Source organism: Rhinatrema bivittatum, chromosome 1 (assembly GCF_901001135.1).
Source record: "Rhinatrema bivittatum chromosome 1, aRhiBiv1.1, whole genome shotgun sequence".
Classification (NCBI taxonomy): domain Eukaryota; kingdom Metazoa; phylum Chordata; class Amphibia; order Gymnophiona; family Rhinatrematidae; genus Rhinatrema; species Rhinatrema bivittatum.
Genome location: NC_042615.1, coordinates 639,293,151 through 639,316,226, shown reverse-complemented (window position 1 = coordinate 639,316,226; position 23,076 = coordinate 639,293,151). Strand labels below are relative to the sequence as shown.

The 23,076-nt window shown below is 44.0% G+C and overlaps 1 protein-coding gene across 2 annotated transcripts in view; it reads right to left on the bottom strand.

Moving 5' to 3' along the window:
- GIN1 (gypsy retrotransposon integrase 1) overlaps positions 1–23,076 on the bottom strand; it is a 133,619-nt gene that overhangs the window by 104,089 nt on the left and 6,454 nt on the right. For both annotated transcript variants that reach the window (XM_029572632.1, XM_029572623.1), the window contains exon 2: positions 13,768–13,913. In XM_029572632.1, the coding sequence (XP_029428492.1) occupies positions 13,768–13,906 (139 nt within the window). In that variant the 5' untranslated portion in view covers positions 13,907–13,913. The remainder of the gene's footprint in view (positions 1–13,767; positions 13,914–23,076) is intronic.

The window sequence follows — 23,076 nt, the reverse complement described above, 5'->3', positions numbered from 1 at the left end:
ACTGCCCGCGCTTCTAGGCGGTTGATGTTCCATCCCGCTTCTTCTGCATTCCACTGCCCTTGGGCAGTTAACTCCTCGCAGTGTGCTCCCCATCCTCGTAGACTGGCATCTGTGGTAAGTAGGGTCCAGGTTGGGGAGGTTAGTCTTGATCCCCAGCTCATGTGGCTGGACTGTAGCCACCACCGTAGCTGGGTCCGAACTCTGCCCAGGAGTGATAGACGTACGGTGTAGTTCTGGGACCGTGGGCTCCACCGTGATAGAAGTAAGCACTGTAGGGGCCTCATGTGGGCTCGTGCCCATGGCATAACTTCCAGGGTGGATGCCATCAACCCGAGGACTTGCAGGTAATCCCATGCTGTGGGACGTGGATCGTTCAGCAAGGTTTGCAGCCGGTTCCACAATTTTGATCTCCTTGTGGGGGGTCAGGCTGACCTTGTCCTCTTTGGTGTCAAATCGGACTCCTACGTATTCCAGCGACTCTGAGGGCTGTAGGGAGCTTTTGTTTGTGTTGACTACCCATCCTAGGCTTTCCAGTAGAGTTATGACTCTGCTGGTTGCTTGGCAGCTTTCCTCCGGTAACTTTGCCCTGATCAGCTAATCGTCCAGGTATGGGTGAACGAGGATTCCTTCCTTCCTCAGTGTTGCCGCCACCACTACTATTACCTTGGTGAATGTCCGGGGTGTGTGGCTAACCCGAAGGGTAGTGCCCGGAACTGGTAGTGATGGTTCAGGACTTTGAAGCGTAGGTAGCGCTGGTGTTCCTGATGAATTAAGATGTGTAGGTAGGCCTCCAAAAGATCCAGGGATGTGAGAAACTCTCCCGGTTGTATCACCCTTATGACGGATCGTAGGGTTTCCATGCGGAAGCAGGGAATCCTGAGGTGGCGGTTGACAGACTTGAGGTCCAGGATGGGCCTGAATGTTCCCTCTTTCTTGGGGATGATAACATAATTGGAATAATGTCCAGTATTTACTTCTTGTGGAGGCACTGGGGTTATGGCCTCGAGGGCCAGTAGTCTGGACAGTGTAGCTTCCATTGCCGCCCTCTTGAAGGGGTCGTGGCAGGGGGACTCCATGAACTTGTCCCGAGGGGTTCGTAGGAAATCCAGGTAGTACCCCTCCCGAATGATGGCTAGGACCCACTTGTCCGAAGTTATCTCGACCCATCTGCGGTAGAATAGGGCTAGTCTGCTCCCTATGGCTTCTTCTCTTGGATGGGTCGGCTGAATCTCATTGTGGGGTGCGGCTGGGGCCTGCACCCGAGCTGGTTCCCCTCTTGTTGTGCTTGGTCCAAAAGGACTGGTTCCTGCCCGAAGGGCAGGGGGCTTGATAGTTGCTCCTGTAAGGATTGAAGCGCTGTGAACCTCTGCCCCTGGAGGACCTGGGGAAGGGTTGCTGGTTTCTCTTTGTCTTATCCTCCAGCAGGCGCGGCAATGGGGACTCGCCCCATTTGTCGGCCAGTTTCTCTAGTTTGCTGCCGAACAGGAGGGATCCTTTGAAGGGCATCCTTGTGAGGCGCGTTTTGGAAGATGCGTCAGCCGACCAGCTTCGGTGCCAGAGTTGCCTTCTGGCCGCCACCGCAGGTGACACTCCTCTGGCCGCTGTGCACACTAGGTCGGAAGCAGCGCCCGCGAGGAATGATACTGCTGGTTCCATGTCTCTCCCGGGGTGTTGTTCCTGGTTTATGATAAGCAGGCACGTGTCAACACGGTGCAGCAGGCCGCAATTTGTAGAGACATAGCGGCTACGTCAAATGACTGTTTGAGGATGAACTCCAGACGCCAGTCATGTGCATCCTTGAGCGCAGCTCCTCCCTCCACTGGGATAGTGGTACGCTTAGAGACCGCGCAGACCATGGCATCAACTCTTAGGCATGCAAGAAGATCTTTGGTTGCCGGGTCCAGGGGGTACAGGGCTGCCAAGGCTCGTCCCCCTTTGAATGTGGACTCCAGAGCACTCCATTCCAGGTCAATCAGCTGCTGTGCTGCTTGTAACAGAGGGAAATGGCGAGAAGTCTGTCAAAGACCCTCCAGAAGGGGGTTCAGTTTAGGTTCTCCCGAAGTCCCTGGGCCCGGGATAGCGAGCTCCGTCAGGCATTGGTTGACCAGGTCCGGGAGCTCGTCCTTTGTGAAGAAGCATCTTCTGGTTCGGTGAGGCTCTGTCCCCGGGGGGAGCTCCCCCTCTTCTAGGGATTTGGCTTCCTCCTCAGAGATGTCAGAGTCCCCATAGGTGGGGCTTCTGGGTAGCGGAAGCCTGTGCCTAGGACTTTAAGGGCCTGGGGCATGAGGGTCCTCCGGTGGAGCATGTGGCTGGACAGCCAGAGGTTCAGTTTGCATTTGAACAAAGGTTTGAATCCCCTTAAAGAACTCCACCCATGAGATCGACGCTGGGTCAAAGCTGAGAGGCGCTGGTTCCTTGGGGGTCCCCGTCTGTGGGAAGGTCCCCCTGGCTAGGTCCGGGGTACCCCCTGAGGAGCTAGAACTCGGCCCTGGGTGGGACTGGCCCTGAGCTGGATCTCTCAGGGCCTCCTCGCACTGTGTGCACAGGGTGTCTGTCTCCTCGCTTTGTGCGGCTCTGATGTGGCATGCTGGGCAGAGGCCTTGAGCTTTTATCTCTGTTTCTGGAGGTGCCATGGCTGTCGGCGCGTAAACTCTTATGCGCGCCGTGCGCTTAAGATAAGTGTGTAAGTTGTGCGCATAGCTGTGCGCCCAGCCATAGATATGCACCCAGCTCTGTGCGTGCAACTTATGCGCGCAATTCCTGATGTGCGTGTAAGACTATGCGCACAAGTGCTTTGTGCGCCTAGGTTGGACTTGTGCACTCGGGGCGAACGGCGCGGCAAATAGGGCCAAGATGGCAACGACGAGTACGCAGGCAATATGGCGACCCCCTCGGAGAGTCTCCACGTGGGTAGACCCTTGGAAATAACCGGGGCCTGGCCCTGCTAGGGTGGATCAACCCGGTGGCAGTGGTCCCGGCCAGCGACCTGTGCTCCTCCTCGATCCTCGGACACCGGATTCAAGCAGAAGATTTCTACCTTACCTGGTCTTCGACGCTTCCCGGTTTCGTCCCGGGCGGTCTCCGGCTGCGGGGAGAGAAAGCAAATACCTTCACCGCTGCGCTCGAGGGTGCACCCGCTGCCTCTCAGCCGCGCCAGAGGATCAGGGGCTAGGTCCTTGCCGCGATTCGGCCGCCGGACCGAGGCTTACCTCCGAGGGACCACGGAAATCACCTTGGGAATCTCAACTGGGGGAGGGACCAGAGGGTATCACCGCAGGAGAGCGGGGCTCGGCTTCAGGTAGGTTTCTTCTTTAAAATTTGGATTTTCTTCTTTGAATTTGTTCTAACGCTGTGAGAGCGTGCAGATAGTCCCTAACTGCTATGGATATGGAAAATACTGAAGAGCTGCACTTCCTGCAGGGGTATATGTACTAGGGGCTGATGTCAGATTGAAATCTGATGCGTCTCCAACTGCTAGAAGGAGTACACTATACCCATTGGTCCTGAGTCTATCTGCTACACGCTAGGAAAATGTATATTTTTAAATGTACAATATATTTTTCTCTTTAGACTTCAGTGGGTGCAAAGCACAGTGACTTCAAGGAGAAACCGGTACAAGCTATAACATTCTAAATAGCTTTGGTTCAATTCTCAAGATTTCCTTATGGTAAATGTGCCAAGTTTGATCTCTTATGCCCCTGTAAATCACTCACAAACTTTCAAAACTACAAAATTCTGATGCTTCTTGGGCACCTAATTTGACTTAAAAGTTTCTGCAACTAGGTCTAGGCATTCCAATATTAAAGGGAGGGGGACCACATACACACAGAAACTGCAATACAGACATTCAATATGATCTCATAAGCATCTCTGTTCTCTTGAACTGAAGCTACAATGTAGCTCTTCTCTCTCCTAAGGATGTATAAGAGAGTAATAACAAGTGCAAAGGGAGACTGATGAACGGTTTGTCAGTAAGGTATTCCTCTGGGCCTCTATGAATGCTAATATCTAACACTGCATATCTGAGGGTTACTAAATTAAGCTTGGAAACAGAAGAGGGGAAGTTAAGATCTACATAGACATCCCCCAAAGAGAAAAGATCTACATAGGCATCCCCCAAAGAGAAAAGCCTAAGAATGGGGATTAGCGCAAAAGGGCCACTCAACCTGTCAGACTGCCCACATTCCTTAAACTCCCTCGGGGGTGGGAATGAATGTTGGATTGGTATGCCAAGCACAGAGACAGGAGGAAGCCCTACACAAAAACCCTCCTCCTCAGTTTTTTTTTTTTTTTTTAAAGCTTTACCTGAGATCAGCCCGCTGTGGCTGAGTACAGAGTCGGTCTCCAGCTTCAGGGAGAGAGGGCATATACTGTCAACGGTGCGCTTGGCTTCCTGCACCCGATGCCTTTCAGCTGTTTCAATAGCTAAGTCCACACTGACTGAATAACCAGCTACTCGACCAAGGCACTCATCTGAAAGATCACGGAAATCACCTCAGGAATTCCCAATTGGGGAAGGGATAATTTGGTATCACCATAGGACAGAGAGGCAAATTAAATTTACTTCTTTATTTTTTTCTCCTTCTAAAACTTAAAGCAATCCCCAGGAGAGAGATGCACATCCACCATCTGCTGAAGATGGAGAATACAGGCAGGCTGATGTCACTGAAAGTATATATATATATACTGTGATGTCAGCTTTGCTCTGTCTCCATCTACTGGTAGAGGTACATAACCCATTGTTTCTGGATTTATCTGCCTGGATGCTAAGAAAGGAAGAGATTAAAAAAAACCAAAGGAGGCCAAAACATCTTGAAATCATATATCCAAATGCTTATGTCCATGTAAACTCACTGGCCACCAGATTGCAACCGGATCCAGATGGTTTTCCAGTTACAGAATCATGGTTTAATGATTATCAAGACTGGGAGATGGCCAAACCGAGATTTACTCTTAAGAAAAAATAAAAGATGAGGAAGCATAACAGTGCCAACCTAAAAGTCAACAAGGTACAAAATAAGGAAGAAACAGCCAAGTTGCTATAGATTGTCTTGAAAAATCCAAAAGGGGCTAATATTTATGCAAGTATAATTTACAGGCCATCATCACAAGGGAAAGAAGTAAATAAGGACATAGTAGAATCCATAAAAACATATTGCCAAGGATAGGTGCTAAAGTGGGGAAATTAAATTTACTTTATGCAGGAGAGCAGAATATATGTTGCAAGATTAGTTAAAAGTTGAGTAATATGGAACTCCATGCAAGAGAAATTTTCGAGAAACTACTTGAGCAGCCTATTCTTGGAAAGGCTAGCTTGGACGTAATGCTGGCAAACTGAGAAAAAGTCACTGAAGTTACAGGAAGAGAATTGAGATACAGGATCCCCACGAATACAATAATAAAGTACTGACCTCCTGGTATACATTTATCTATCAAGCCAAAACCAATCTGGGCTTAGCAGACACTTTGGCAAGAATCTCTATGCAAGAAAAGTGCAGGGCCTACCTGGATCCAGCTATAAGAAGAAATTTCTAAGTAAACATGGTTTAATGGAGATGCCCTTGTGTGTGCTGTGAAAAGATTTTTGGATCAATGAAAACACTCAGTCTTCAACTTGAGAAAAGCCTGCTTCAAGAAAATGAATGATTGTGTTCGGAGGTGATTTTCTGTCAGTTCACTGACCTGGAATATTTATCTGTTTTTGTTTTCCCCATTGCGAAAAAGTGAAAAATGGATGCCGCCGCTGGCCCTGACCTAGCACCATTATTTATTTATTTATTTATTCTAAGAAAAGTAGCATTGATTGTATTAAGGAAGCTGCCAGAAGTAGCCTGTCCTGAAAGTTGCAAAAGATGGCCTTTTAGATCCAGTAAGAAATTGAAACATCTTTACAGGATGAATGTATACAAACCAAAATTTTTAAAGGAAGCAGTTTTGGTCTTTGATTAAGGAGCTCTCACTCGATCCTACAACTCTAAATAACTATAGGCCAGTTTCCAATATCCTTTTCAGGTCACTGAAAGTGCTATGAATTTTCAACTGAATCATTTTTGGAGAATTTTAAATTACTGCATCCCTGTCAGCCTGGTTTTAAATCTGGCCACAGCACACAGATTAATTTACTGGCCTTAATTAATAACCTTCGTTATAACCTAGAAAAAGGCATCAACTCTGCCATGATCCTTTTAGAACTTATTGCAGTGTTTGAGAAGGAGCACCACCAAAATTATGCTGAACTACCTATAAGGAATATGTATTGAGGGAACTGTTTTAAAGAGGTTTAAAGTTAAACCTTTCCAAGACAGACTTTGAGAGTCAAAAAACCTCCAGTTCCTCTAATAGCAAACACTTTGCTTAACGTTTACAAAATATCACAAAAGTAAAACCTGGGAAAGCAACAAAATGCATAAATTAAACAAATAAGTGACTATTAAATGCATAAAATCTAAAGTAAAACAACCTTTCAAGCCAAATTTCAATATATACTTGAATAAAACCCCTGAATTAACAAATAAACTCAATACAGAACTAAAAAATGGGCAGTGTGTTAAAAAGCAGAGTTACTTACCTGTAACATACTCTCAGATGACAGCAAGATGTCAGTCCTCACACATAGATGATATCATCCGATGGAGCCCAGTATGAAAAACTTATTTCAAAGTTTCTAGAACTCTGACTGAGCCTTTCTGAGCAGGCTCAGGCATGTATTATACCACATGGGGTCTCTTCAATCTTATAACAATTAAAGCATAAAAACCCACAAAGTGGAGACCTAACTCTACAGGGAGGCAGGTGGGTCTTGTGAGGACTGAAATCCTGCTGTTTTTGGAGAACAACTGTTACAGGATAAGCAACTGTGCTTTCTTCGAGGACAAGCAGATGTCAGTCTTCACACAGGAGTGAATTCCTAGCTACAGGTGTCCCCCCACACGAAAAAGGAGACCAACAAAACAGGTGTCAATGGGCACAACAATGTTCTGTTGATAACAGAAGGAGGTAGCCTGAACCAAAATAATGAACCCTAATCTAATGTCTAACAGAATGGGGTTCTAAACCTCAAAAAAGTTCCGAAGGACAGATCTGCTAAATCTGCTGTCACATCACTCATCCCTATCCAAAGATTAATGCGATGTGAATGAGTGGATGGAACTCCATGTTACAGCTCTGCAGATCTCCATAGGAACTACTCGAAAGTGGGCCACCGACATGCCATGGCTTGAACAGAGTGAGTCTTGACATGATGCCCAAGATGCAATGTGGCCTAAGTATCACAGAAGGATATGCAGTCTGCTAGTTAACTGGAAAGCATCTGCTTGGCAATAGCAATCCTAGCCTGTTCTGGTCAAAAGAAACAAAAAGCTGGGTGGACTATCTATGGATTTCTGTCCACTCCAGATAGAAAGCCAAGGCTCTTTTGCAGTCTAAACTGTGCAGAGCTTGTTAACCTTGGTGCAACTGAGCCCTGGGAAAGAATGTTGGCAAGATGATGGTTAAGATGGAAGTTTTAGGCAGGAAATTAGGTGTGTACGCAAGACCACCCTATAATGGAAAAACTTAGTGTAAGGTGGATAAGTCACTAAGACCTGGAACTTGCTGACCCTGCACGCTGAAGTGACCGCCAGCAAAAATATGACCTTCCAGGTCAGGTACTTCAAATCACATGAGCACAGAGGTTCTAAATGAGCTGAGCTAAAACCACATTGAGATCCCAGGATACAGTGGGAGGTTTTAGGGGAAGCTTCAATCGAAGCAGACTCCACATGGAATGTACAACTATAGGCTGTACAGAGATGTGTTTACCATCTACGTCATGGTGATATGCACCAATCTCACTCAGGTAAACCCTTATCGAGTTGGTCTTGAGACCAGCTTTGGAGAGGTGTAGAAGGTAGTTAAGCAGTTTTTGTCTTAAGCAAGAGAAAGGGTCTAGGGCCTTTTGTTCACACCACACAGAAAACCTCCTCCATTTCAGTCCACAGGACTTTTCTGTGGAAGGCTATCTGGAATCTATGAAGACACGAGGCATCTTCTGAGATTGAGGGGTTGCAAAATCAACATACAAGCTGTGCTGACAGGGCCTGAAGGGTGGGATGCCACAATCTGCCCCAATCCTGGGTGATGAGTTCTGGGGAATTCCCCAGTCTGATAGGTTTCAGGATGGATAACTCTCAAAAGAGTGGAAACCAGACTTGTCTCGGCTGATGAGATTCATAGACCCTTTGCCTTCCTTGAGCTTTACCAAAGTCTTTGTCACTAGCGGAGTTGGAAGATACAGATACAGGATACTTGGCCTCAATGGAGGGCAAAAGCATCTGAAACTAGTTTGCCATGTGTTCTGCACATGGAGCATAACTGAGAAACGTTCCTGTTCCAAGGGGTTGTGAATAGATCCACCTCCAGGCTTCCCCAGAGAAGGAAGAGCTGGTTTGTATCCTCTTGGTTCAGAGTCCATTTGTGGGGTCTGAAGGAGTGACTCAGTCTGTCCGCTATCCCACTCTCCATACCAGCCGGATATGTGGCCCTGAGCACCAACCCGTGGGAGAGGGCCCACAACCATATCCGAACCGCCTTTTGACCCATGAGGTAAGAGCGTGTACCTTCCTGCTTGTTGACATAGTACATTGTTACCTGTTGACTGGATCAACATGCTTGTGTTGGACAGCTGATACCTCAAAGCCTGTAGTGTGTACCTGATTACCCAGCCTAGGGAGAATGCATCCATTCATAGGATAATTTTAGTCTGAGGAGTTTGGAAGGACAACCCCTGTTCCAAAGTGGAAATTTCCCAACACAAAGATAAAGACTCCCAGAGGGATGGAGTTACTTGGAAGCAATCCTACAGATCTTGAGTGACCTGAAGCCAATGGGATCTCAGGATCCACTGGGCTCTCCCCATGTGCAGGCCTGCTGCTGCTGACGGGACTGAAATGGCGGAGAATGGTGTCTCCTCAAATAGACGAAAAACTTCCTCGGACCAGATCTCGACCTGACAGAGTACAACCTGAAACTCCTGCCAAACAGAACTTCATGTACCAGAATTCCTTACTTCATAGAGGGTCTATTGCCTGCAGTACAGCTGTAATTAGGACATTGAGAAACTCTCTGTCAGCACATTGCACATTTTCATTTTTGGCTTCGCTGTTCTTATTCTCTGATAAGTTTTCACTGCTGTAACCTAGAATAGAACAATGGATGTATTATGTGAAGGGCTGTATTGCTGCAGACTCGCAAATTCCTTTCCAGAACTGCAAGTCCCGACAGCATCTCCTGCAGAAGTTTCACGAAGGTTCCAGGTTGTCTAAGGAGGGGGTCAGTAGCCCCTCCGCCGGGATATGCTTGCTCAGCAATGCGTAGAACGCATGTGTAAAAGATAAGGATTGTGGAATGTATAAGAGCCAGCTCCTGAAGGGGAGGGACACGCAGATTTCTGAGCCATTGTTCTCAGCTGTGTCTTGCATGCAATAAAAGTCTTTCTTTTCGGAACAGTTGTCTGGGGCCTATTTTCTGACAGTAACATTATTACATTAAGCACAGGTAAATTATAAACAAAATTGCAATTAGCAGTTTCAGCAAGGCTGTGGCTCATGAAGATCCCAGCTCCAAAAGTGGCCCCACCACCGTTACCTCTCTCACCAAATCATGCGTTCCACTAAGAATTAAATCTAAAATAGCTCCATCACTCGTTGGCTCCTGAACCAATTGCTCCATAAAGCAGCTGTCTATTCCATCCAGGAACTTTATGTCTCTAGCATGTCCTGATGTTACATTTACCCAGTCAATATTAGGGTAATTGAAATCTCCCATTATTACTGCACTGACAAATTGGTTAGCTTTCCTAATTTCTCTTAGCATTTTATCATCTGTCCGTCCATTTTGTCCACGTGGATGGTAGTATATTCCTATTACTATACTCTTACCCAGCACACATGGGATTTCTACTCATATAGCTTCTACTGAGCATTTAGTGTCTTGTATGATCTTTATCCTATTGGACTCTATACCCTCCCGGACATAAAGTTCCACACCCCCACCAAGTTGATCCTCCCTATCATTGTGATATAATTTGTACCCTGATATAGCACTGTCCCAATAGTTATCCTCCTTCCACCAGGTCTCTGAGATACCAATTTGTTGCGTCCGGTCTTCGATGGCTTCGCCCCGCCTACCTCTCTCTACTTGCGGCTCTTCCCGCTCACCTTGGACTGATGGCCGCGGTGGCGTCTGTTTGCCGTTCTCTCTGGCATCCCCGGACCGGCTTTGGTGCTGCCTACCACCATTCTCCTTCAAGGTACCTCTAGGGCGCACACACGCACGCCGCCCTCATCTTTATCTTCACGTTGGTGCAAACCTCAGGGGCGTCCCCCTGTTCTGTCGTCATGACTCCAGGGTATATCTGCCTACAGTATTTGCTAACTCGTTGAGTTAGCAACAGGATTCGTATGGATGGGATTCACTCTCCGTTCCTAAGCTACTCTGCCACTCCAGCTTTACCTGGAACTCTTACTACCCTTCGGGGTCACTAACGGGGTACCTGCTCCTCGGGGGCCTCTCTGCTTCTTTCAGGTGCTATCAGGAAACCGGTACTCGCTCCTCGAGGGCCCATGTTCCTTGTGTTGCTGCATGCTACTTCTACTTAGAAGAACTAACTTACAGTCACAATCAATGAGTACAGAAAACATCTCTCTCTACAGTACTGTTTTGCCAGAATCAGGTACTCGCTCTTCGAGGGCCTGCTCTCTGCTCCGGTGCCAGACCTCTCATCTAGTGGAATCTCTGCTACTGCTAGTGAGTACAACACCACTGAGTCTCTCTGCTCTAAGTGATCAGGTACTCGCTCCTCAAGGGCCTGCTCTCCCTGTCTCGGAGCTCTCCTATTTCTATTTGGGACTCTGAATGCTAAGCTTATTGTGTACTCATATCTCTCAGTCTCTTTCCACTATAGCACCGCTCAACAGAAGATCCGCTGTTCCAGCGTTCTGTGAGAGACAGGCCCAGCCGGGCTCTACAACCACTACTCACTACTGCTACCTCTGGTGGTTCCATAAACTGTTTAATAAAAGATTCAAATCTGTGTTTGTCTGTCCGGAGTTTAGCCTGACACTGTGGTCCCTCACGGGACTGCCCCCCGTGGGCGTGGTCAGCTGTCATAGTGTCCAAGAATCCACCCAAACACAAGTATGTCTGTCTGTCTCACCATTTACTGCTATACACTCTAACTCTCCCATCTTACTTATTAGACTTTTGGCATTGGCATACAGACATTTCAAAGTGCATTTTTTTGTAATTTCTCTACATATAGGCACATGGACTATGTTTGCCTTTATAGGAACCTCTCTGTTGGGATGCTCTAACGCTCATTTCATTAGCATCCTTCAAAGATAGATTCCTCCAAACCATGCACTGCTGAGTGACTGACGGTTTTCCCCCTTGTTCTAGTTTAAAAGCTGCTCTATCTCCTTTTTAAAAGTTAGTGCCAGCAGCCTGGTTCCACTCTGGTTAAGGTAGAGCCCATCCTTTCAGAAAAGTCTCCCCCCTTCCCCAAAAGATTCCTCAGGTCCTTACAAAACCAAATCCCTCTTTCCTGGACATAGTCTCATCCACGCATTGAGACTCTGGAGCTCTGCATTGCTTCTGAGGATGTGCACGTAGAACAGGAAGCATTTCAGTGAATGCTAACCTGAAGGTTCTGGATTTCAGCTTTCTACCTAAAATCCTAAATTTGGCTTCCTGAACCTCTCTCCCACATTTTCCTATGTCATTGGTGTCCACATGTACCATGACAGCTGGAACCACCTCACCACGGTCTATAATCCTATCTAGGTGACGTGTGAGGTCCGCCACCTTCGCACCAGGCAGGCAAGTTACCAGGCGGTCCTTATGTGCACCAGCCACCCAGCTATCTACATTTCTAATAATCTAATCACCAACTATAATGGCCGACCTAACCAATCCCTCCTGGGTAGGAGCCCTGGGAGACTTGTCCTCTCGCACAGAGGACAACACATCACCTGGAGAGCAGGTCCTTGCTACAGGATCACTTCCTGCTACACCAGGGTGATGTTCTCCAACCGGGAGTCCTTTCTGATCCAAGGCAGCACTGGGGCTGCCAGACTGGATTTGGGACTTGGCTACTATGTCCCTGAAGGTCTCATCAATGTACTTCTCTGTCTGCCTCAGCTCCTCCAAGTCTGCCACTCTAGCCTCCAGAGATCGTACTCGTACTCTGAAAGCCAGGAGCTCTTTGCATAGGGTGCACACATACAATCTCTCACTGGAGGGTTAATAATATCCAATATTCTGAAGGTAGCAATACAATGTGACAAAGGGATGGCTAAGGCCAGAGATGCTGGGCTGTACAGAGAGAGGCATAACCAGCAGGAAAAAAGGAGGTGGTAATAGCCCTGTTCAAGACATTGGTGAGTCCCCACCTGGAGTACTGTATTCAGTTCAGGAGACTATATCTCAAAAGGTCAGAGACAGGATGAAAGGAATCCAGAGAAAGGCAACCAAAATGGTATGGTGGTCTACAACAAAACACTTACGAGATGAAAACTAAGGACCTAAATATGTATACCCTGTAGGAAAGGAGAGAAAAGGGAGATATGTTACAGACTTTTAAATATTAATAATGCACATGAATCAAGCCTTTTCCAATGGAAAGGAATATTTAGAACTAGGGGTCATGATATGAAACTCCAAGGGGAAAGATTCAGGAACAATGTAAGAAAATATTTCTTTATGGCAAAGTGGTGGAAGCATGGAATGCCTTCCTGGAAGAGGTAATGGAATGATTTGTGATAACTTTAAGTGTAACATTTCTGCATTGGGATAACCTGCGCAGACTATCGGTTACTACCTTAAACAACAGTTTGGACAACCTCAATTGACCATTTTCTGCTGTCATTTACTATGTTACTAGAATCACTTCTTTTTTTGTGCTGGCCATGCCTCTCTCCATACATCCCAGGATATTTTTTCTGGCTCCAGCCACTGCCTTGAGAAAGTATTAAAAAGATCTGAAGTCTGGACAATTTTTACATTTAAATAATGAAAATGAAAAGAAAGAAAAATTTGTCAATTGGCAGCACAGCACACAGACTTCAAACTGGATTTAGAGAAATAGTAATACATGATATTTTTTCAGCCTAGATAATTAGAAAACTTAAGCTTCAAATATACGGTATATATATATAAATGTATCTGAAGTCACTACACATTGTGACTTCAGATACAAATTTTCCAGTTCATTAGAAAACTTCTGCTTTCCATTCATAATAATACCTCCAACATAAGTGTGGTTACTGGCTATGGTTTTCTTGCTTTTAAAATTCTTATAAGACTCAAAACAGAAGAAATCTACTACATGCCTATGATTGAGCCATAGACAAAACAAGAAAAATGCTGCATTTATAGACAAGGTAATTTTGTTTTTGTGGAAAATTACTGCACAGATCTTGCATGTGGGCTAAAAGTTAATGGTGAAGAAAGTTCAACAAATAATTTGAATATTTATAAGAAAAATATTTTGAATGGTATGTTTAGTGCAAAAATTCTAATTTCTTGTATGCTTGAAAACATACTACCATTACTTGCACTTCTGCTTATTAATATCTGTAAGTACAAAATCCTTATATCTAGCCATTGACAGAACATCTTCAAAACTTTAGTTAGAAAAGATGATAAAAATACAAGAGTGTCAGATATTTTGTTTTGCAAACCATGTTTTAATACATAGAATAAATAGGCTCAGCCTGAGAACATCCTTACCTTTAAAAACAAACTTTTTTGCTGCTCTCCGAATGCCACTTCTCTCACTTGTTAAGGTGGAAGGATGGTATTCACCTGTTCGCTTATAATACGCAATCTGCGTCAGGTGGAGTCCACCATTCTTTCCATTACGCACCATTCTCAGCCTATGTTAAGCATGAAAAGTATTTTATTTTAAATAAGGGCATAAAACCAAATATATTAGTATTATCTCTACGTCTACATGGTCTTTTACCTGTCAATTCAGATCACACTAAAATGTTCAAAACACACAGGGTTAGATTTAGAATTAACACCAATTAATGGTTTTCATGGTAATCCCCCCCTCCCCCAACCTATAGGAAATTCACTGAAATGGAAAACAGTTATATCACTTCCCTTTTTCATTCTCTCCACATAGGGCAGAACTAATAACCTGGAAGTGATGTATCTAATAAATTGAGTACTATGATTTTGCAAGTCTTTGTCATGTAAAACTATCACTTCTCAGCCAAAATTCAAACAATGTCTGAGCTATGAGTCAAGATTATCCCTTCCTGGTCTTTTAAGCTCAGACTGAAAAAACATATGGAGGAGTTATTACCCTGCTACCGAGACACAATTATACTATAACCATTGCCAAAGCAAAAGGATCAAATTGCCTGCTTAAAAAAATGTTTTAAGTGCCATCCACTATTAACATATAATTATAAGGACCCTGAACCATAGCTTCCATATCTTGGATATTTCTGAACTCTGCTCAATGATTCTAAGAAAAATCTGCTTACAGTCAGATAGCGGGAAATGGACTCAAACGCTGAAAATGTGTTTGGGCAAAAAGTGCACTGATGGGCCCTGAACCAGGGGCTGCCTGATTAGGGGCTGATGCCTTACATATAGAGAAACAGAAGGGCTCTGAGGAATCCATACTCAGAATAACAATGAGCTGGTGTGTGGTCCCACTCCTGGGGATCTGGATTGGTTCTCATGGGTTCAAAAGGAATTGCTAATAACAGTACAGTGTTTTAGCAACTTAAGGGCAAGAGGCTGAGAGAAGTTGAGCAAGTGAACCCTGAGAATCCCCATATCCATGTATTTGTTCCTGTAAAGTAGAAGAGTAATTATTTTGTCACTTATCTGATGATTTTTTTTTTAATTTGTAGGTGTTAGTTTTAACAGTTTTTTCCCCTGTAAACTTGAGTGACATTACCACTGTAAGAGAGAGACCTGAGATGTCCAGATCACCACTGTCATTTTGTTAGATTGAGAACTTCATGCAATATGAGTCAACTCCATTTCAAAATATATGCAGAACCAAAATAGCAACCCAACATATTTCTGCAGGATACAACTATACAACATAAGCATAACACAAACAGTGCAAGATCCCATTTGGGTCACTCAAATCAGTTATCAGTCTTCTGCTTACTTGATACAGTTATACAAACTTCACAATACTTTAAACAAGACATCCACATTTCTTTTGTAAGACTTTTTGGCATGACCCCTCTCCCTTTCCTTCAATGCAAAACATTATCATCAAATGCAGACGAGACTAGAGTTAAGACAGTGTGATGCAGTTATCTTTGGATCCTAAGCCCTAATGGGGAGTAATAGCTAATCCCTTCATTTAAACAGGATTTGCATGGAGATGCACTAATTTTACAGCACAGCTTTACTAACGTTTTAGTGCACATTTTTTGAGCACTAAATATCATAAGTAAACCAAGTCTGCTTATCTGTAAATAGGGTTTGACAGGATGAATTGGTCAGGTCATGTGGCGTGTCATCATCTGATGGCACTGAACAGGCCCACCTCTCAGAGCTCATCTCACTTTGAGCATGCACGCTGCCTCCTAAGCTCCTCAGTCTATTTCAAAGTTTAAACTTAAGTGATGTAGCCGACTCTTTAGGGAGGCTGGCATGAATTAAGCATGGCTAAATTATTCTGCTTTCCACCCTGTTTACAAGTAAGCAAACTTGCTTTCTCTGCCGACAAGCAAGACTGAATTAGACATGACAAGTGGGGAGTCCAAAGCTGAATGCTGCACAACAGAGCAATTACTAAATAAGCAAACTGGCCCCACCAGTAAAAAGTGAACTACTGGGAGAAAAGGTTGCGCAAAACTGTTCGCCCAAAATTACTGTCACTTTTTGACATGTTGTCCAACTTCAAAATGTAGCAGAAAAGCTTTGGGAGCTGATCTGAACCTGCTTGGATGCATGTAGCACAACTCTTATACTTTTCTGTTACTTACTAGCAATAAAATTCCAGATATGCAAGCCCTAACGGTGGAGGCGGACTTGGATATTTTGGCTATTCTGGAAACATGGTTGAGTAATACTTACGATTGGGATAAAGCCATACCAGGCTATAATTTGTTCAGTTAGAATATATAAGAGAAAAATGGAGGAGGAATAGTTGTTTATGTAAAAAACAACTGAAATGCAGGGGCCGGGGGGAGCAGCTTTGTGGGCTGTCTTAAAAAAAAAAAAAAGACAATGATACTTCCATTTGCATTGGTGTGTTCTACACACCTCCTAATTAAGCAGAAAAATAGATAGAGCTCTGGTTGAAGACATCCAAAAGGTAGGAAGGGAGAAGTGTTGCTTGTTGAAGATTGTAATCTACTCATATGGATTGGAGCATCCCTGCTTGAGAATCTGCAAGTAGTAGAGATATATTGGATGCCCTACAAGAGGCTTTGCTCAAACAAATAGTGATGGAGCCTACTAGGAGATATATGGTATTCTACCCAGTGCTCATAAATGGAGATAATGTCTCTGATGTCCGGGTAGGTGCTCACTTGAGCACCAGTGATTATCAGAGAGTATGGTTCAATATAGCAGTCAAGAGGGACAGAAGACACACAAAGATCCAGGTTTAGAATTTCAAAAATATAGACTTTGGTAAAATGGAGATATATTTGAAGAGGAGCTAGAAGGCTGGAATAAGATGGGTGAAGTGGAACAACAGTGGGCCAAATTACAAATTGCTATTACAAAGGCAACCAATCTTTATGTAAGAAAAGTAAGGATAATGTAAGATAAGAAAATATAAGATAAGAGGAAAAATGAACCAATCTGATTCTCAAAGAAGGTTACTAAAATAATAAAGGCAAAGAGATCAGCATTCAAGAAATACAAGAAATCTCAAAAAGAGGAGCACAGGGAAGAATATCTGATGTAGCTGAAGAAGATAAGGAAAGAAATCAAAAGCAAAATGTCAAGCAGAAGAAAGGATCTCAAAGAGGTAAAGTGAGGTAACAAATTTATTTTTCAGATATATCAATGAAAGGAGAAGGGCCAGAGGTGGTACTGTAAAACTGAAAGGAACAATATGTGGAGAAAGATTAAGAAAGAGAAGAAATATTAAACACATGCTTCAGTTTGGTGTACACTAAAGACGAACCTGGAGGAGGACAGTTGATGCTTGACAAGAGCATGGAAGACAGGGGGATAGATGCAACCCCATTTACAGAAGAAACTATATGGGAAGTGCTAGGAAAACGGAATGTGGACAAGGCCACTGGGCCAAATGTGGTACATCTCAGGATACTAAAAGGAGCAAAGATGCGGCTGGCAGATTCACTGAAAGACCTGTTCAACAGATCCCTGAAAACAGGAATGGTGCCGTCAGATTGGTAAACAGTGGCTGTGGTCCCGCTTCACAAGAGCAGTAGCAGAGAGAAGGATGGAAACTATTGGCCAGTTAGCTTTACCTCGGTGATGGGAAAATTAATGGGGACTCTGCTGAACATAAGAACATGCCGTACTGGATCAGACCAAGGGTCCATCAAGCCCAGCATCCTGTTTCCAACAGTGGCCAATCCAGGCCATAAGAACCTGGCAAGTACCCAAAAACTAAGTCTATTTCATGCTACTGTTGCTAGTAATAGCAGTGGCTATTTTCTAACTCAACATAATTAATAGCAGGTAATGGACTTCTCCTCCAAGAACTTATCCAATCCTTTTTTAAACACAGCTATACTAACTGCACTAACCACATACTCTGGCAACAAATTCCAGAGTTTAATTGTGCGCTGAGTTATAAATTTGCCACATGCTAACTTCAAGGAGTGCTCCCTAGTCTATTATCTGAAAGAGTAAATAACTGATTCACATTAACCTGTTCTAGACCTCTCATGATTTTAAACACTTCTATCATATCCCCCCTCAGTCCTCTCTTCTCCAAGCTGAAAAGTCCTAACCTCTTTAGTCTTTCCTCATAGGGGAGCTGTTCCATCCCCTTTATCATTTTGGTCACCCTTCTCTGTACCTTCTCCATTCCAACTATATCTTTTTTGAGATGCGGCGACCAGAATTGTACATAATATTCAAGGTGCAGTCTCACCATGGAGCGATACAGAGGCATTATGACATTTTCCGTTTTATTCACCATTCCCTTTCTAATAAGGGGCCTGATGAGGTTCATCCCAGAATATTGAAGGAGCTTAGAGATGTGCTGGCGGGTCCGCTGTGTGGCCTGTTCAATAGATCCTTAGAAACGGGAGTGGTGCCGAGTGATTGGAGAAGAGCGGTGGTGGTCCCGCTTCACAAGAGTGGGAACAGAGAAAAGGCTGGTAACTACAGACCGGTCAGCCTCATCTCAGTGGTGGGAAAAGTAATGGAATCACAGTTGAAAGAAAGAATAGTTACTATCTACAGTCGCGAGAATTGCTGGACCAGAGGCAGCATGGATTCACCAGGGGAAGATCCTGTCAGACAAATCTGATTGACTTTTTTGACTGGGTAACCAAGGAATTGGATCAAGGAAGAGCACTCGATGTCATCTACTTGGATTTCAACAAGGCTTTTGATACGGTCCCGCACAGGAGATTGGTGAATAAAATGAGAAGCTTAGGAGTGAGTGCCGAGGTGGTGACCTGGATTGCAAACTGGTTGATGGACAGAAAACAATGTGTGATGGTAAATGGAACTTACTCTGAAGAGAGAGCAGTGTTAAGCGGAGTGCCACAAGGATCAGTGTTGGGACCGGTCCTGTTCAATATCTTTGTAAGCAACATTGCGGACGGGATAGAAGGTAAGGTTTGTCTTTTTGCTGATGATACTAAGATCTGCAACAGAGTGGACACGCCGGAAGGAGTGGAGAGAATGAGACGTGACTTAAGGAAGCTGGAAGAGTGGTCGAAGATATGGAAGCTGAGATTCAATGCCAAGAAGTACAGAATCATGCATATGGGGAGTGGAAATCCAAAAGAATTGTATTTGATGGGAGGTGAAGGACTGATGTGCATGGAGCAGGAGAGAGACCTTGGGGTGATAGTGTCTAACGATCTGAAGTCGGCGAAACAATGTGACAAGGCGATAGCTAAAGCCAGAAGAATGCTGGGCTGCATAGAGAGAGGAATATCTAGTAAGAGAAAGGAAGTGATGATCCCCTTGCACAGGGCCTTGGTGAGGCCCCACCTGGAGTACTGTGTTTAGTTCTGGAGACCGTATCTCCAAAGGGACAGAGACAGGATGGAGCGGTCCAGAGAAGGGTGACCAAAAAGGTGGATGGTCCTCATAAAATGACTTACGAGGAGAGATTAAAGAACCTAAATATGTACACCCTGGAGGAGAAGAGGAATAGAAGTGATATGATACAGACTTTCAGATACTTGAAAGGTTTTAATGATTCATGGTCAACAACAAACCTTTTACAATGGAAAAAAAATCAGTAGAACTAGGGGTCACGATTTGAAGCTCCAGGGAGGAAGACTCAGAACCAATGTCAGGAAGTATTTCTTCACAGAGAGGGTGATGGATGCCTGGAATGCCCTTCCGGAGGAAGTGGTGAAGACTACAACTGTGAAAGATTTCAAAGCGGCGTGGGATAAACACTGTGGATCCATAAAGGCTAGAGGATGGGAATGTAGAGCCATGGGGGTGAGTTGCTGGAATGTTAACTACTACCTGGTGATTACTACCCTTACTCAAAAAAATCCCTTGCTCAGTTAATGCAACCCCAACATTGCTCTCTGCTTCAACGGCAAAGGGAAATGTGGAAAAGAGAATTTGCATTCAGATAACAACCAAAAAGGACTGAACTTCACAATCTGGGTAAACAAATAAACGTGGGGGTAGCTAGCTTATTACAGCGGTTACTACCCTAAACCAATTAAGCCTGATACATCACTTTGAATGCATACACAGCATTGCTCTCTGCTTCTACAGCAGGTGGTAATGTGGAAAAGAGGATTAGCATTCAGACAACAACCAAGGACTGACCTTCACAATCTGGGTAAACAAATAAACAGGGGGGGGGCAGCTTGTTTATTATGGCGGTTACTACCCTAAACCAATTAAGCCTGATAGCAACACTGTATATGCTTTCAAAGTGATGTATCTGCTTCAACAGGGGAAGTGAGGAAAACAGGATTTACATTCAGACATTATCCAACAAGGCATCGATCTGTGCAATCTGGGTAAACAAGCATCGGGGTAACTTGCTTGATGCGGCAGTTACAGCCCTTAACCATAAGCCTTATGCTCACCTTTGATGCAACTCCAACATTACTCTCTGCATCAATAACAGGAAATTTGAATCAGTTACCAACAAGAGCCCTGAAGCTGGTGGTTGGTGAAACATAAGTATGGGAAAATAAGTGTGGAAACTTGCTGGGCAGACTAGATGGGCTGATTGGTCTTTTTCTGCCGTCATTTCTATGTTTCTATATGTGTATCCTTTCTACAAAATATAATTCACATTCAAACACTAATTGTGTGAACTGGATGTATACTCCCCTGAAGAAGCCTTCATAACGAAACATGTTGGGAGTGTTGTAGAAAAGCAAAGGATAGTTAAAAAAATAAGTGTTGTAATTCCTTTTTTGAGAAAAATTGTGTGAATGGATAAATGTTTATTTTATGTGTAATGTGGGGGTATATATTGTTCCTGAGCTAATTCTATGCGTATCTGATGAAAGAAATGAAATTTTTATAAATTGAGGTTTTGTACTACAATAAAGAATTTTTGAATAATTTTATATGTCACTATAATATAGTGATATATGTAAAATTGCCACTAATTTTTGTTATTGGACAAAATTAGCTGGCAATGCTGGGAATCCTCCTTGACTGTCAAGCCTCACACCCGAGGCCCAATTCTTTTTAACTAAGTTGCTGTGCCGGAACGCCCCGAGAATCGTGCACGTTGGATGTGCAATGTGCTATCACTGGCGTACACTCCTTCCTCCGAATCCTTTGCAACCGCTGTACTCATCTCCAGGGGAGACTCAGGGCAGCAGGTTGCTGTCATTTTGCTTGCTCAGGCCCTTCTCATAGTAACATACATAGTAATGATGGCAGAAAAAGACCAAATAAAGACTTCTTATTTTGTGGTAATAAAATTCAGATATTTACAGATGGGGCTAAAAGCACACAGATGAGAAGGAAACAATTTTTATTGTTAAAGGACAGGGCTGTTTCCTTGGGTGCGACATTTCATTTAAAATTCTCATGCAGATGTTGCATAACAATATCTAGAAATAAATTCATATTTTATGAACCTACACATCTTGAAACTCTTCTTAAGAAAACAAATAAGTAATATATGTATTTTTTCTTCTTTGTAAAATTTAGGTTTTGAGATATAGATGAAAATAATAGTTAGTATGTCTCTCATTTATAAAGTTAGAATGATTCTTGGTAATATTTTTCTGTAATCATACTCCCCAAGTGAGAACTAAAGAAGGAATAGGTAGAAAGAGATTGCCTATGTGTTTATTTCCTATTGGGATATGGATGTTATTCCTTATTTTTGTGTTTTTATTGATTTATAAATTGATAAATTCAAATAAATTATAAATTAAAAAAAAAAAAGAAAAAAACCCAAATGGTACATCCAATTTGCCCAGCAAATTTGCCCCATAGACGGTTACCCCCATGTTTCCGTTAAGAGTAGTAACTGCCGCTCCATGCAGGTTACTCCCAAGCCTTCTGTTAAGGGTAGTAATATTTACAATCAAAACTAAGCAACTGTCAAACTTAATTACTGCTAGCAACATTTTTATGGGGTGAACAGCCTTCTTGAAAATTCAGACAATGCTGCTTGAACATGCTTTGCTTTTGGACTTGACCGTAGATGCAGTCTTGTGCTTTTAGTCTGTCTGCAAATGAGAACCCCAAGCATCGGCTGTCATCTGAATCCAATTCATTCCCCTTTTCTCTTTTAGAGGTCAGCCAGAAGGAACAGCAGCAGAAAGAGGGGGGGGACAGAAAGAGGAGAAGTTTGGGATCATCTGCTCCTCTGAGGCAGGGGCCACACTAGGAGGGATCCTCAGTGTCCTTAAAAATAGGGATCAGCCAGGTTGCGCTTGTACATGCCAGCTTGTGGGAGACCAAAATGGCCGCCAGATAGTGAACAACGAAAGATCGCGCTCTGGAAGCGTTTTTACCTTGAACTTTTAAATTTGCTGGAATTTAACAATTTCCTGATTGTGTGTGGTACAATATGCCACATACAAAACGAAAAGCTAAAATAAAAGATCTTACTTCAACGCTGACTCATAACACTAGAAAGCCCCGGATAGAGGAGATCTTCACTGGACTCACGCAGCCGTTGCCGGAAGGAGGAGCCGCTGGAGGTTAGGGCTGTTCAGCTTGGAGAAGAGATGGCTGAGGGGGGATATGATCTTTAAGATCATGAGAGGTCTTGAACGAGTAGATGTGACTCGGTTATTTTCACTTTCGAATAATAGAAGGACTAGGGGGCATTCCATGAAGTTAGCAAGTAGCACATTTAAGACTAATCGGAGAAAATTCTTTTTCACTCAACGCACAATAAAGCTCTGGAATTTGTTGCCAGAAGATGTGGTTAGTGCAGTTAGTGTAGCTGGGTTCAAAAAAGGTTTGGATAAGTTCTTGGAGGAGAAGTCCATTAATGGCTATTAATCAATTTTACTTAGGGAAGAGCCACTGCTATTAATTGCATCAGTAGCATGGGATCTTCTTAGTGTTTGGGTAATTGCCAGGTTCTTGTGGCCTGGTTTTGGCCTCTGTTGGAAACAGGATGCTGGGCTTGATGGACCCTTGGTCTGACCCAGCATGGCAATTTCTTATGTTCTTACAGCGGAGAGCAGACGCTGAGCCCCCTGGCTGAAACCTCATTGAGTTCCGGCGTGCTTAAAACTCCGGACCCGCTGCTTGGAAACCTTGCAGAATCTGAGCTCTTGACAGAGGCTTTATTGGAAAGAAGAATGGCTGTGGCTGAGGCAGATATCCAGAGAAGGGACGGTGATGTAATATCGTTACCTTTGGAGACCCCAATACTAGAGGCCTCCGGTGCCTAAATATCAAGGCACAGCTACAAGCAAGTGAAGGAGT